At 35.4% G+C, this 17,048-nt stretch overlaps 1 protein-coding gene across 12 annotated transcripts in view; it reads right to left on the reverse strand.

Moving 5' to 3' along the window:
* Positions 1–17,048, reverse strand: part of MAGI2 (membrane associated guanylate kinase, WW and PDZ domain containing 2) — a 794,831-nt gene that overhangs the window by 138,976 nt on the left and 638,807 nt on the right. For 11 of the 12 annotated variants that reach the window (XR_006165279.1, XM_042792119.1, XM_042792122.1 and 8 more), the window contains one exon: positions 15,831–16,466. The exons of the other annotated variant lie outside the window; for it this stretch is intronic. Coding sequence is in view for 10 of the 11 variants with exons in the window: in XM_042792119.1 (XP_042648053.1) it covers positions 15,831–16,466 (636 nt within the window). In the remaining variant the exon portion in view is untranslated. The remainder of the gene's footprint in view (positions 1–15,830; positions 16,467–17,048) is intronic. 12 annotated transcript variants of the gene reach the window in all.

The raw sequence follows: 17,048 nt of genomic DNA on the forward strand, positions 1-17,048 counted from the left end.
CAGACTGTTGGGATTTAGACGACATGTCTAACATAATGGAAATATTCCCTCAACAGTGAGAAAATTGGAACAGTACATAAACATGACAAGTTAAACAGAGAAGATTATGGTGCTGACAACCATGAAGCACCTTGTGGACCTCATGGCTGGTCTAATCTTAAAAATTAGCATTTTTAGAAAGACTTGATAGGTTACCTAGCATTTATTTCCCTCTTGTTTTAAAAATCAGAACTTACTGCATCAGAAAGCAAACTTGGATGCAGCTTTTGGATCTGTAAAACATCTTCTTCCTCATTATACCTATATACCTATATACCTCAGTATGTCCATATGATCACAGAAGACGGACTATGAATTTTAATGCTTGAAGACCATATCTGGCTGAAGGAATCTGAGTGAACACTACGATTAATCAGTGATGGTCATCAAATTAGATGTGATATATACTTTTTCCTTGGGGTTCCCCAAAGAACAGGTAAATAAAGAGACACTAAAGGCAGATCTGTATGCTCTTTACCCTGTCAATATACAGTTTTTCTGGTGTATAATACCAGTCATCTAGGTCAGGAAATAGTTTGTAGGGGAATAAGCCTCTGGCTTTTTAAATTTTTGTCTTTGTTCTTAACTTTTATGAGCTAATTTAAAAAGTATAATTCATGTCACAGAGATCATCAGAAAGGTTCTACTTCAAGGGAAGAGGAAGGAAAACTTTGATTCGAATCAGAGCTTGTTAGTGGTCTTCTGACAAAAGAAGTTTACATTGGTGAATGGTGATTCACTAAAGCCATTTTTGTGAAAAGCAGTTGCATTTCCAGAACATATTGAACATTTAATGAGAAAAAAAATAAATAGATTATATCTCAGATGAAATTTCTAGTTAAGTTCTAGATAAAATACCTATTGACCATGTAATATTTAGCAGGGCCTTCTCATATTTAGCGAGTACTAAATATTAGATGTTTCTGGTAACATGGAGCCTGAAGTATTTTACCTTATTATTAGCAGGCCTTTGTTTCTCATACTGTAAGCAAGTTTTTGATCTATCAGGCAACTGACTGTTCTAGACTAAGTTGCTCTATTTCTCAGTGGATATTTTGTTTGGTGAAATTTTTTAAAAGCTCTAGAACTCAGTCTTGGTAGGAGGTGTTTTAAACTTAATAATATTTCATAGGCTAGAGGAAACCAACCACAACCTCTTTTTAGTTTCAACAAAATTATATGTCCAACTACTCAGAATTCATTAATTCAGGAAGTATTGCTGCAATTTGAAAATATTAACAAATATACAACAGAAAGCAAACAAAAATATCTTCAGATCCTCCACTGAACAATTTTTCCTTGAAGAATGTTCTGAAAGTTGTGTGTTATGCTATACAAAGAAATACCTTAAATGGGGGACATGATGAACATCCATAATTCTCATTAATTTGGTAAACATTATTTATCATTAATGAGAACTGAGAAAAACAGGGTGCAAGTGGCTACTGCAAATTAATGAAATGGGTACCTCTGTGCACAAACACAAGTCATGTTTTTCCTATTATGAATGAGTTAGAAATGCAACTGAATTGCAATTTCTACACCAGCACTCTGCAAGAGATGCATTTTGATTTAATGGCAAAACTATTTATCTTGTTACACTGCAGTTCTTTATCTCTCAGACAGTATAGGGGAGCAAAAAAAAAAAAAGCTTGTGAATACTTCAGAATTAATACTCAATCTCTAGACTTGGTTTGATTCTCTACCTGCAAAATTTCAGAGGCATTAATTTTGCTTTCCTAAATTTGTTGTGTTTAATTTGCAGCATTATTTCTGATACAGAAAATGAATGTTTTCTTGTTATGTTGCATTCTAAACCACTATTATTTATTATTTATATTATTTATTATTTATTTCTATTAGTCTTTGAGATCTGTTTATATTTCCAAATACAATCTTCATAGTTTTAAATAGCGAAAGGGCAAGTGGTAGCGGCATATTTCTGTTTGGGCTTCTCTTTCTGCCTTCATAATTACAGCGATGCAAGTTATCTTTGTGTTTTATCACCCTATATTCTAAAACTGGTATAATAGGACTTTCCCCTTTTGTAAAATTCTCTGAAATCCCTAGAACTTCTGCGTAATTTTGTTTCTTCGGTACTAACTCACATTTAAATAGCCACACATGTTGGAGTTACAGCTCAGGAGGAGAAGTATCATCAGTCCTTAGTTCCAGCATTCAAGCATTTGATCTGCAATGTGCAGAATATGTCAGCCTAGGATGTTGGTGAGGAAGTTATTTTCTATTTTGTGGCAATGTAGCTGGTTTTGATTTGGTGTTTCCTTCCTGCCTGAGGTGGAGTCCCAGGTTAGACAAAGATTTAAGCAAGACCTGCCTAGACTCCTTCCTGCAGACAGTTCCAAAGACTAATACATATATATATATATGCATATAGTACATATGTTTTCAAATAGAGAAAATGTAAAATTATTAGCTGGAGAATATAGAAGCAAAAGGGGTTTCTGAACAGCTGGCCCTGCTCACTATGTCCCTACATTACAGTCCTTGTTTTCAGTGAAATCAATGACATCCTGAGTTATAACAAGCTCTGTATACTCCCTGCCAGTCCCCAGAAGATTTTCAACCCATTCCCTCTAAGGCCTATGTGTCTGCTCCTTGCTCTTGTCAGCAAGGTTCCTGGGTTAGGCTGCAGATCTCCAGCTCTCTGCCCTGAGTCCTCTTCCGCCTGCTCAGATCCCACAGCCATTGGAAATGTCTCTTCATGAAGAGGACCTCAGGGAGGAGGACCTGCCTGACCCAGGTACTTTTCAGAGGAAGGAAGGTAGCACATGCAGTTGGAAGAAACCAAATAGATGCTCTCCATCAGACTGCTATTACCTACCTGACACAGAGGATGGTTGTAGCTCTTTTAAGTAAATAGATTCTCATGTTAATCATAAATGTGTTTCAACCAGTTTTATAGCTAGCAGACTCTAGTATCCTGAGTGTTGTAGGTCAGGGACTGTGCTTCCTCTCTGCTTAAAAAAAGGATCATCCTACAACATGACTCCTAGAGAACTGTTTCCATCACACAAAACATCTTTTCTGAATCTCTAATTTTTCACTATCTGGTTTCTGTCCTTTCAGCTCTGTTTTAGACCACTTTTTCCAAGCCAGGTCCTTTTCTTACATATCTACATGCTTTTAATGAACAACTGCTTGCAAGATTCCTCACAGGAAATAAATTCTGAAATGACATGATTAATTGTCTGTATGGGAAATGAGACATAATATAGGAGCTGGGTATTAAGGAAACATCTTTCCATCTACCTTGCACATGAACAATTGAATCAGTCATTATTTTTGTCAATGAAGACTTGTATGGAAAATCCTAGAGAAATCCCACATTTCAGGTCATTACTATCAATAATATAAACTTTAAAGATAAGACTCATGAAAGAGACTTGATCTTTGCATAGTATATGGAAGTGTCACATAATAACTTTGAAATAAATGTAGAAAATGTAAAAAAAAGAAAAAACAAATATGTATTTATGAAACAGGGAAAAATGATCTGTAGCAGGATCTCATTGATTTTGTTAATCTTCACAACAAATGTAATAAAATAGTTTACCAATGGCATCTTACTGAGAAAAATATATAAGTAAGTTTTAAGAAATTGTGCTGAATTTGACTTTGTTATGTTATGCTCAGCTGATTATCCACAATGATTCAAAAGCACTTTGGCAAGTTTGGGCTGCATCCTTTGCTTTGTGTTTTAGAAATTAATTTACATTTGTTGCATAAAAATGCTTCCTGTCTGCTGATGCTTAATTTATTAATATGCCACATTGCTCTTTATCAGTAACTGGTCACCTGTCCAATGACATGGACCAATCTCTCTGCTATCTACAAACTTTATCAGTATTGATTTTAAGTTTTCTACAGGATGTTCATAAAATGTCTAATATAGTCAAAAGCCAAGAACTTATCCTAGAGGATGCTCATTAAAAATAAATTCCCTCACTGATTTTCCACTTATGTTAAGAGATTAATCAGTTAACCAATTTTTCAATTCAATATAAGCCATACTAATTTTACTTGTTTTGATTTTTAAATGAGGGGGACTGTTGCATGTCAAGCCCTACAAAAGTCCATTATATAAAAAACAATTACATTTTATAATAAACTTGTAATATTAATAAAAATATTAATATATACTTGTAATATTAATAAATATATTAATAGTTATTCAATCTGAAATAATCTATTTCATGCAAGCCCACTTTTATAACTTCCTTTTTATATAGAAACCAAGATTACTACCTATGGTAACATAAATGGGATTCCAGATTTAGCTACAGTGCATGAGATTCCAACTTTTGTGATAATACAGGGGGTTTTTAATACTTTCAACTGTTCTGTGCTTGCCTCTGGTACGTGGGCAGGACTCATCTCATGCACCCTTGTCTTGCTGGTCAGCTAAGCTAAGGTCCTCAGCCAGACTTCTCTGTAATCGGTGGAGCATGATGGGCAAATTCAGAGAACAAGCTGCTTAAACAAGGGATAAATATAATGATGTAACTCATCTTCTTCAAGTGTCTGTTTTACACCACTGACTGCAGGAGTATCTATTGTGATTAGTGTAGGCTAGAAATTTACATTTTTTACAGTCAAGATGGGATTCATCTGACCAAATGCGAGTAGAAATTTAAATATGAAACTTTGGTAGGTGGCTTTTTCAAAACTTTAATAATCAACAGGGGGGAATAGATTCTTTTAGAATGCTGTTTGTCTCAGCTACTTTGGATGTGTACAGCATGAATGGCGCCACAGAGATGCCTGTTTTCCTCATCATACTGGGATCCCTGCCTGCTGCCCACCTCAGGGCAGAGGAAGGATGTCACCCAAAGGAAGGATGCCCTGTAGCTGTCTACACAGGATCCCTGATAACAACAGCTGAGGTGAACATAGCTGCATGTGTTGCAAGGCAAGTCTGGGAAGATAGGTTGAAGTATGTAGTATGTAAAACAGTTTCAGATTCTTTGCCTTTAAGGACCTGTGAAGATGTACATTCACAATTAATTATCATTGGAAGGCTGTTTAAAAGGGGTTATTTTGACTGAAACTCTATATATCTAGTTCTTCTGTTAGTACAATGCATCCTAAAGTGCTTCTGTTGGGATAAAGATCTTGATAAACTTGGAAGTCTGGTGTACAATGAACAAGTTACAAGATAAACCTCTTCCTTAATTAAGATTAAACTTAGTAGAATTAATCATTATAGTTGGTGTCCATGTAGTGAATGTTAGCTGAATCAGACTATCTAGCTGTTCCTATTTTAGAGCCAACCCCACAAGACACTAAGATTGCTTAGGTATGCTACATAATAAATAAATAAGCACTGAATTATTTTTCAATTATAGTGTGAGAATGATTTGCTGTATATGTAATCTCAGTGAACAAATCTGGCACACTGACATCAAAAAGCATGTCTTCATGATTTCTGTTTGCATTGATTTCTAAAGAACTTTCATATACAAAGAAATATATATTTGTTTTACATAAATATATATTTAATACATTGTAATAAGGAGACAAGATCAAGTAATTTCCCTTTCTCTCTGAAAAGTACTGTTGAAGAAGTTTAAAACTATCCAGATGTTGATTTATTACATTCAGTCAGAGACCCTCTCTTTTCACACATTGGGCCCCCAAACATGAGAAAGATGGAGAACCATAGAAAAATATAAGTGTTTAGACTGGAAGGGACAGTTGGAGTTCCTCTAGTCCAACCTCCTGCTCAAAGCAAGGCTAAGTTCAAAGACTGGGCTGACATTGAAGAATGACAGTTTCTTCGAATTGCTCAAATGAAGGAAAATGGAGCCAGAATGACAAGCAATAAACATACAGACTGAGGAACAACTTGGGTAAAACATGGAAAAAGCTAGTGAAGAAGGGCAGAAATTGGATGGAGATGACTGTCTTTGGCTCTACCACATTTGTTGTCTCTCACTAGCCAGAGATCAAAGCTCTGTGGTCTTTTCTTTACCCCAGAATTCTCTCTGGACTGCTCTAGGACCTCTCACTGATGTAATCATCCTTCATTTTGGTCACATAGTTGAATTACTCTGCCAGAATCTTTCCATCTTCTTTTAGTAATTCCTGATACTTCTTCCTGAGAACATTATGCGTTAAATAGCACGAGGCTTAAAAGCTATGCAAAAAGAGCAGCTGGGTGTTTTGATATACTATCTCACTCATATTTATAAAATAAAAAGGAACAAGTTTCTCCACAGTAAATTATTTTTTTTTTTTTTTTTCCCTTAAGGAACAGATTAAGGTGTCTTCTGCACTACTTCAGAGATATATAATAGTGTTTATACTGCAGTAGAGAGGCGCTGCTTGGCCCAAGATGCCTAAAATAATCACATTTATTGAGAACAAGTAGTTTAAAATATAGAAATTATTTCACATGGATAGTAAGAAAATGATGTTGACTTTGCATTAACAAATGTATTTAGTTAGGCTATTAAAATATATGCAGATAATACTGCAGTATTTCCCATAATCAGCAAACCTTTTCTATGATGCTAAGTAATCCCTGAAGTACTGCTTAATGAATTTTTTAATTCTTTAAGAAAAACTGTATTATTGTTATTGCTATCATCATCATCATTTATCCTTTTAAAATATTAGCAACCTTTCTGCTACAGAAAAAAACCAACTCATTGTGGAAATGGAAATCAATTGATAAAATTAATTTAAAGATCATTAAAATATTTCCTCATTCAAAGGTTTTGAGTCTGTGCTTTTATTCATGCATCTAGTGTTTTTCTAATTATCACCTGATCTTTAGAAGTTCTCTATCTAGCACATGGAATGCAATAAAAAATGCTTACATTAGAGAAAAAATATATTCTAAAAAGTCCATTAAGTATAATTTGCACCTAACTGAAATACGTGCTAAAAATAAGGTGACCCTTGGAATGCGTGCATAGAAAGCTTCTCTTCTTTTATCTCATGTTAATAAAAAGTACAAAATAAATAAAAGTAAAGATTTTTCTCGTTTACCAAGCAGGAAAACTGCACAGTATATTTCTTATAGACTGAAATACTGTTCCAAGTTATGACAAATCTGGCTCTGGAAAGCAACTTATTTCTTTCAGAAATCTGTTTTGACACACTTGGGAGTCAACTTTCAGAATTTGTGCCTGACAGCTTTGGCTTCCATGTCCTTTTTTATACTGTAATCTGAAGGTGACACAGCAAAGGTGTATGTATCCTGGTGTTGGTTTTGATTGTGTTTGAATTATGAGTCACCAAAAGGCTTCCTGAGAAGGGCAATGTTGTACTTAATAAATGTACGCTCTTGGCTTATAAAAAAATAAAAAAGTTGAATATTACTCACAGATGACAAGTGTAGCCATTGTTAAAGCCTTCCGTCCCTTTTTAAGAACGTAAAAGAAAATTGCTTAAAGAATTATACAGACATAATATCTCATCTAGAAGACTAAATTAGTTTCTGCATTTTTACTGGATAGGCAAACTGTAGGAGCCAAGAGAATTTTGTGGCTTTTGTAAGTGGTATAGGGAGTGCCTGAAAATCACACCTTCCCATCTCCCCAGTGCTGTGTCTCGTGTCTGTAGCATAATAGATAATGTACTCACTTATTTCATAGTGTATTAGCTTACTTTATTACTATAAAATATTGCACTATATTACAAATCACCACGTCACAACGTCTACACAATGTACTTTGACAACAGATTTGGAAACTCAACAAATGTTGTTTAATAGGACATTACATTATACTGAACCAACAGAAACATTGTTAACACATTTAGACTAAACTTTAGACATGCCTCAGTACACAAGCACAGGTTGTATGGTACTTTTTTAGAGTCCAGCTATGCAGTTCTCCCTCCTAAGGCTGAGATCTCCCAGATCTCCTCTGAGGAAGGGCTAGATTCACTCAGAGTCTATGGGCAATTAGGAAAAAAACCAAATTTCTTCATGCCTTAGTACTGCAGTAGGTTCTCCCATGTACCATGCTTGAGATGTATTTGGCTTTGAAAGGTGCCATTTTTCACTGAGATATGCAGTCCAAGATAACCCGATTAGTTTTCTGATAATACTGCTTGCATGAACAGAGGAGAAACTTCTCTGGCCTGGCCAGATTCCAGTGTTGGCAAGCCAAATTGTCCATTTTTCTCAAACAAACTGTTCTTCAATTAATATTAACTCATTCACTAATATCAGTAAGACTGAAATCAGTCTGCAGTGCCACCAATAGAGCTCTTCGGTTCTAGCAGTGACGTGGGCTGCAGCTACCAGACACAAACATACCCTGCACTCCTCAACAGAGACTAGTAGTTGCCTGTCCTGAAGGCAGAGTTCCTGCAGCTCTGCACAAAGCCTAGGTGTGTGGCGAGTCTCTGTGTAGACCTCCCAGTAATCATAATGTCTGACTGCTTACTGTATGTAGCCTTATCTTGGGCATAAGAATTTAATGGCAAAATAGCCATTAGAGCAACGGTAGTTACCACTTTATGACATGCAATTATGAAAATCTATGTCTACACACTTGTATTTCTTTTTGCTGAAAGGTCTTCTAAAGCAACCTTTTTCTCCAGTGTGCCAGCTAACTCGTCTTAATGTCAACAAGAGTTAGGCACACACACGCTTAGGAGAAGCATCCCCATAAGTTTTAATAGATGCACTGTTCAAATTTAATACAGTCCATATAAGCCTACATTAGAAAACAGTTTCATCAATAATAAAAGTATTTTTGAAACAAAATGCTTGCTAATAGTCATTAAAAACCTTTTATGCAATATATGTAAAAAAGATTTATCTGATGTTTTGCAAAATTATCCACAAATGTACCACACAGTACACAAACATTAATAAGAAAGAAGCAGCAAAACCATAACACTACTACTTTCAAATGCAATGCAATTAATACTACTTCCATTAATACAGAGTAATAGCTACTATTATTGATATCTATTTTTTCAGGAATCCATATTAATTAAGGAGGTCTATGGTTTATTTTTCTTTTATTCAGAAATATGGAAGTAATTGCACACTGTTTCACTGCTAGTCAGAGCTATACAAGAAAAGATATGAAAGTCTTATTAGTGTGAATTTTAGAATAACTGGTCTCCTGCCATGACTCCCTCTGTTCAAATTTGTCATTTCCTGTGCTACTGAGAGGTTACCATTTCTCTTACTAACAAGATTTAGACTGAATCCCTTCATAAACTAGGCTATATATGTAATTTATTTTTTAGTTTACCTGCCATAACATGTAAAAATATTTATTAAAATAGATTTTATACCACATGATTACAACAAGATGCTTAAAAAATATTTCAAGTTAATCTAAAATATAAAACAGTCTCAACATGTAGGACAAAAATAGTATATATAATTTGAAGGTTACTAGGAGAGTACATATCTCACAGCTAAAAATATGTTACTCTGTAAGGTGAGACATGTCTTACATAAATGAATCTGGAAAACAGTAATTCCAGGAGTTGTGGTAATATAACAGCTGTATTTCTTTCATGCTAACAGTATTTTCTAAAAATCTCTCAGAGATTTTATTTCTGGAATTAACATAGGAAAGACAACTGCCCCTCTCACAAGGCTATTATGAAACTATCTTGCACAAAACACTGTTTTCTATTTAGAGAAGGTAGGAAGGCACAAGTGGGCAAGGCTCGGGGTGGGGAAAAGGGCAACATGACATCTAACAGCAAAGTCAATGAAATGGACAATGTAGCATGACTCACAATATTTTTGATCATTAAATATTTCTGCTACTATCTAAGAACAGCAACAAAAATGAGAAAGAAAAAAAAATGGAACAACTCAAAAGCCAGCATAACAAGTATATGTTTACAGAGAACTCATGCTGAGGAAACTGTTGCATTTATGATGTCATATAAAATCTCATAATTTTGAGATGGAAATGAAAAACGTCACCTGTGAACCTTTCTTTTCCATCACTTTTAAAGCAGACAGACCCAGGAACAACAGAGCACTTCACAGAGGGATGGCAAGGCAAAATTGGTAAATCGGAAGGAGGAAATTGAAAGAGGATGTTTTAGCAGCATGTTGGACAGAAGAAGTTTATGTCATTGACTTCTAGGTATCAGTGGTTCACATGGTTCACTTCAATGGGTCAGTTGTTCACTAGTAGGTTCACGTGCATATTCCCCTTGTTGGATCAAATGTCCCTTAAACTCACAAACAAGACATATGTGTGCCATTTAAGAATACAGAAGGGCTAAAAATTCAGATGTTGCCCAACAGACCTAAATTCCTCTTAACATTAGAATACGCTCAAGAAATAGGAGAAAAGGGATCAGGAGCAACTGTACAGTTGGTGTAACTGTCTGGAGATGAGAAAGTATGGCAGGAAGCAGAAGAGGTATCAGACCTGGTACCTCCAAATATCTTTAGTCAGAGACAACAGAAGGAAGCATACCTTCATGAACAAAGTAAGCATGAACAGACAGCTATTAATTCAGAGTACCCATAAGAAGCAATTAAACAGAGACTGGGTTCCTTTAGAAGGTGAATGGAAGGAAAAAATTCAGTGGTGACTCAGGGATGTAAATGAGTCGAGACAGTAGGATGATAGAAAATCTCCATAAGTCCCAAATAAAAAACCTACACCATTTTCCTAACAATTTAATTTCTTCGAACCCTCAGTACTATTAACTAGAAAGTCCTGAACTGGGGATGAGCAAGCCATGCGATACATGGTCTCCAGTTTGCACTAGGTCCTCTCTTAATATTTTGAATGAAGAACTGAAGAAGCAGACTCAAAGCTCTAGAGACCTCAATGGTGGGCTGAGGTTGTGGAACCAGATCAGAACTGCCTGGGCCAGACTAGTGTTAGCAGGGTGATGGTGCTGCCTGCAGCTTTATCTTGTGCAGCTTTCCCAAGAGAGAATACAGCTTGAAATAAAAGAAGTATGAGCTTTCCTGCCTAGAGGAATTGAAATACATCTTATAGCAAGCCTGGACAAAAAAAAAATAAATCATCTCTGGTAGAGAGGTAAATCTGAAACCAGTCCATGGAATGGGCACTAAGGATGTAATGTTCCTTCCAATGAAGTCTGCTCATTTTTAGGGACTATGCTTATTCACTAGAATATGCAGAGATATTTTTTTGTGAAATTTTCGGCTGTTTTGGAAATTGCTGATGCTTTGTGTGATGTACTGGTATCTGTTAAAAGCCTTAAGGACTCACAAACTTCTACTGGGGTTTATACAAAATCTGAGGAAGATACTCGGCTATATTTTTATTCTCACAGTTTACATCTACATAGTTAAATTCTCCCTCTTCATCTTGACTATTTGTTCATTGCACGTGACCCACACTATCTCTCTTATCATGTCAGGTTGAAACTGGCCGCTGGTTTATTCCAGTCTCATGCCAGGAGTGGGATAACAACCAGTATGGACAGTGCCTTAGTTCTCTGGCTCCATTTTGTACTAACAGTCTCATTTTCTCAGAGCCTGTTTGGATTCCACCATTATAAAAAATCTAAGAACTTTGTCAGACTCCCACTTTTTGCATTTAATTTTAATGTTTCACTCACAGTACTTGTTTAGGAGTTGCCATAGCTTCATGAATCAGTCCTGGGTTATCTTCATATTTTCTTAGCAGTATTTCAGACATAGTCTTGATGTATCCACATTCGAATGTGTCAGTTCTTTTTTAGACATGGGTACTTCTGGGCCTGGGCTGTTGTCTATAGGTTCAAAGGTATTTTCCAAAAGAGATGACGTGTGTCAGGTACTTGGTTTTAGTAGAACATGCCAAAACCAATTTTTGATATCCTAATTAGTGAATATTTTGCTCTACATAAATTTGGTACATACTGCTTCATCCACTTACAGCTGTTTTTCAGTATTTCTGAACTAATACAGAATATCTACTCTATCCACATTCAAAAAGACTGATTTTTGAGAGCTCCTCTACACTATTTTAGCAGCCTATACTCAATGCAGACTGCTGCAGAAGCTGAGGACGGTGTGAAGGCTGAAGGAAAGCTGGAAAGAGGTAAATCTGTTTGGGTAACAAACATCTTCAAATATTTTTCTTTCCTTCTTTGTTTCAATTAATTTTTCCTTTTTTTTTTTTTTTTTTTTTTTTTTCCTTTTTTTTTAGGCAACATTTTTACACCATCTTTTCCTTTCAATTTTTTTTTTTTTTTTTTTTTTTGTGTGTGAACATTTCTGTCAGCTTATAATAATCAACTGAAATTATATGGCTGGTCAGCAAAAACAAATTCTCCTTTGCAAAGAAAATGAACTAAGCAGCACATCTGTGTTTAGCAAAGAACCTGACTAATAAACAGAAAGAAGATTGTAAGATCTCTAGTCACAGAATATCATAGTTGTTCTCCAAAGAAGTGCTGCTCAGTATTTTCGTAGACCTACAATGATATTATTTCCATGATCTTATTTTTTTTTTTTTCTTTTACCAAGCAGGTAAATTCTAAATTCCTACTACTGCTTTAGAAATTTTAACGTGAGTACACTACAAATTCAGTGGGATTACTTCCAGCTGTATTCTACCCCATGACAAGTCTTGGTTTGGTGTTGGTTCAGACAGCTTTCCTTAGTGGACTCCTTAAATTTAAATTTGAGTAATGCTATTCCCTCCATCTTCTTGAAATGTGCAGATCTTTCCTTCCTCTACATACTCTGGCTGTTGGCCTCCTAAGCATGAGGAACAGTATCTTTTTAAATGCCGTAGCACGCATACTATATGCATATGTATGAGCATTTTTTCCTGTATAAGATACTTTTTTTCCTACAGTGAGACTATATCTCAGCCAATGTTGATCTGTTTCTTGTCTGCAATGTAGATAAGATTGCTGAATGAGAGAGAGAAATTAGGTCACTTACAAAAATGGATTTGCCACAGTGAACTATGCAGTCAGGCCAAATTCATATCAGAGATAGAATACACTAAAAGGCAACACACAACCTTATGCAAAACACAGCCTTCCTTTACCACAAGCAGGAATAGTACTTTGGTCTTAATCTTAAAAATGAGACGCTAAAGACAGGATACATAGGGTAATGATGGAAAAGGATGATATTATTCAAGTGTCATTATGCATTTGAGATAATAAAATAAAAATTGGATTCATGCGTAATGAGAAAGTATGTCTTGCTTCAGTGGTGTCACAAACGAAATATTTTAGAATCATATCAGGTTTCACTAAATACTAGAACTTTGTTCTGTATTCAGATTATCTTACATGACCAAATCTTATAATATATTTCTTATTCATAACATGTAGGATAGACACGCATATCTGAACCAGTCATTCTCAATTGCCTTTATAGTCAGTCAAGCAGAAAATATACTTTTAGAGTACACCTGACTTATTTGAAACATCTACATTGGAATGACATGAATTACAGCCTAGAAAGGCCTATATCTGACCAGGGCCTATAAAAGGAGACATGATGACTTGCATAGATATAATTACCTGCATTATAGATGTATATTTGGTTACTTGGATTCCCTTCTCCTGTGAATTTATGAAAAAAACCCCAGGTTTTACCCTTAAAACAGTTCTCATATTTCTTTTAAGCTACGATTTAGCCATCTCTCAAGTAGAGTACATTTGTGTCATACGCTATATTTTTTCACTTATTTGGAAACCCTCACATTAGCCTTTTCTTTATTTTCAGTCTAACAACCTTGCATTAAGGAATATTCCTTATTTCTGATGTCCAGAAATTTCTAATAGTAAACTTTCATTTGCTCTGTGTCATCCCATTAAGTTTAATCGCTCTGTAGGACTTCCAAACAGTTACTTTAGTTTTAGCCTTGTTTTGTCATGAATAAAACATTTTCTCTTTCTCTTCTCTGCATTCTCTAAAGCAACCAACCACCTCCTGACCCAGCAACAGAGGGTTAAGACTGAGGAACACGTTACTGCATTTGGACCTAGTATTTTGTGTCAGCTGAGCTTGGGTAACTATCTGTACCCCAGAGTTTGGCCTGACAAAAGATAAGATGGTGTAAATTTATACTGCTTTTATTGAGGATTGAGCTCAGTGCAGTATCTCCTGTCTGCCACAGCGACATGTAGAAAATAATCTCAACTTGTAGAAAATAACCACAGCTCAGTTAATGTACCAGAACTTGTTAAACTATCATGTTGATCAACTTGTTTTGATCATGAGTCAATGCTTTAAAAAGAAATTCTCTTGAGAGAAAAGAATTATCCTCGTAGGTTTGAATATGTTGCTGCTTCAGGGATTTTTTGCCACTGTCCTGAACTGATTGCTGAAAGATCTATTTTGCTGTCTATTATTACTCAAGCTTGTTCAGCATACTGGATTTCACACTCCACTTCTCTCTGAAGACTGGTGTTCTGAATTGTTTTAATCTAGAGGGGGATTATCTTGCATTTTTCAAAATAAAATCCCCTCATTTGGGGTTACATTAACCCTTGTAATCCTCTTTATACTTTTTTTGCTATGCAATTCTCCCTAGTTTGTCAACATCTTCAGAAAATTGTTGCTTACTCCACTGTTCCAGATTCTTAATGGATGTTAAATAAAAGCAGATTTAATACCAATTCACATAGCACCTCTGCAACAATTAGCTTTCTCCAAGTTCATACACTATAGTGACACCAATTGGTCTTTACTTATCACTCTTAATTTGGTTTCATTCCAAAGAAATGTCAGATTGTGTCTCTTATAAATAATTCTTTTAAATATAGATAAGAAAAATACTTTATTGACTACCTGAATCTACAGATATTTAAATCACTATAATTTTATTATTTATGTAATTTGATAAAATGTTATTATATTCCTTGTTCTAAGAATCTGTAGGTTTTCTAATAACAAACATTTGGCATATACAAACACTAAATCTTCACTTCCCAACCTCTACTATTCAGAAGGAAAGTAATTAGCCATTTTAAATAGATTTCTTTTTGTTTTTTTCTTTTGAAGCACAGAGTAACATACATTCAGTGACATAAGAATGCCTTTAGAGCAACAAAGATCTTTAATTAAAGAAATTCAGTCATTATTCACTTCAGGTAATAATAAATTGTGATGGATGCTCATCTCAAACCATCGAAGCAAATTTGTTTGCCTAATATATTAAAAGCTTTGAAATTACTTATCACTGTCAAGGTATTAAGACTTCTGCTATTATTACTTCCTTACACATAGGTCTTGACTCTCCCCTTCCAGTGGTGTGTATTCAAGATTACCGTGTCAGGCTGGTCAGAAAAATGAAGTTTCTAGAAGCTAATTTTGTAAAATGGAGAAAAATATACTATGTATCTTTGTTGTCAAGAAAGAAACAAAACAGCTGTTGTACAATACTTTTAACATGAAGGAAAAGGAGGCAAAATGGCTTATCAAAATCAATAACCTTGTAAAGGGCTCATAGATTGCTCTGATTTTGATCTACCTTAATGAGCCAATATATACAATTATATCTAAAGCTTGCAACACTGCTTTGGGACTATAAGAGTTTGCTGCAAACACCATACAAACTCTTACAGGGTGAAATGTCTGGAACTGCTCTAGTTTTACCCTTATACATAGATGGGACCATTGACACTCAAAACACAAAAAGGAATGTACAATAAGCTGTTAGATTTTGCCTGGGATACTTAATTGCAGACACACTTTTCCAGGACCAATTGTGTTACCTCCTGCAACACGGAAAATAATTTCCAATCTAGCACAAAAGGATGTACTGAGTATATGTATGTCTTATGGTTTAGAACCTTTTACACATATTTTTGTAATTGTACAGACTTTCCAAACTTACCTCCTCTATGGATAATCAAAGAAGTTTCACTTCCAACAGGACATTCTTTAAGTATATCCACTACTTCTGCATGGCTCAGGTTCTGTACATTCTGCTGGTTGATCTCAACAATGAGGTCACCTTCACACAAACCAGGACATCCCTGAATGTCTAGAATTTGCTTCACCCTCTGTCCTGTAGGACTGTCAGCTATAGTGAAGCCAAAGCCCTGGGCCCCTTTCACAATGGTTAAGGTCATGAGTTCAGCTTGGGTGGCCCCAGAAGAAGCCATTGATACATTATCATCATGGGCAGGTGGTGGGAATGTGCTATCAAGCTGACTATCTGCTGGAATGGAGTGCAAGGAGTGTGGTGGTCGATCTGTTACGTCTGGAACAGACTGAGAAGTCCTAGAAATGTATTCCAAATAAGTTTCATAGTTATGTCTTCCATTTACCACTACCGGAGGCCTCTCCATTACTGCAAGGGGTGGCACCATGCTGTTGGCAGGATCTTCAGGATCAAAGGGCAAAGGGTATCCACGACATAGCACCAGGTTGACACTCTGACCAATAGGAACAGACTGGAAGAGTTTGACTACATCTGCGTGAGTATGTCCAAGGACACAAACTTCATTAATATAGACAATGACATCACCTAGAAAGAGAAGAAAAATAGTGACAACATGAGACAACTTCAGTTAGTATATATGCAGTGCATTTTTTTTTTTTATGAGTTAAAACTCTACTAAAAAATAAAATAAATTAAGTCAACATATTGACTCAAATACTGGAGACAAAAAAATAAAGTTTGTCTGCCAGAAAATGCAATACGAGTAGACAATGACAGTACTACTTATTTTCTGTGGAAGCTCAAAGCTGGAAAATTAAGCTAGATCCAGACGCACACCTTTTTTTAACATTTCTTCCCTATTTTTTTTGAATCTCTCTGGTGTAGTCCACAGATTACTTTTTTATAAAATACAACGGAAGTTTATTTGGAGGGTTAGTTGCCAAGAAATATCATTGTCTGGTGAAGAGTAAAAGGAAAAAAAAAAAAAAGGAAATAGACTGTGCATGCATGTGCATAAGGAAATACTTTTTGCATTGATCAAAATATTGACATTTTCCTAATAAACATCATTACTTGCAATCAGACATTAAGGACTACTTACAGTAATTTCCTATTCTAGGCATGAACTAAACTTTATCTTGCATATCATAGAGATGCTTAGTGGTA

Source organism: Tyto alba, unplaced genomic scaffold (assembly GCF_018691265.1).
Source record: "Tyto alba isolate M040663 unplaced genomic scaffold, T.alba_DEE_v4.0 Super-Scaffold_2, whole genome shotgun sequence".
Lineage (NCBI taxonomy): Eukaryota > Metazoa > Chordata > Aves > Strigiformes > Tytonidae > Tyto > Tyto alba.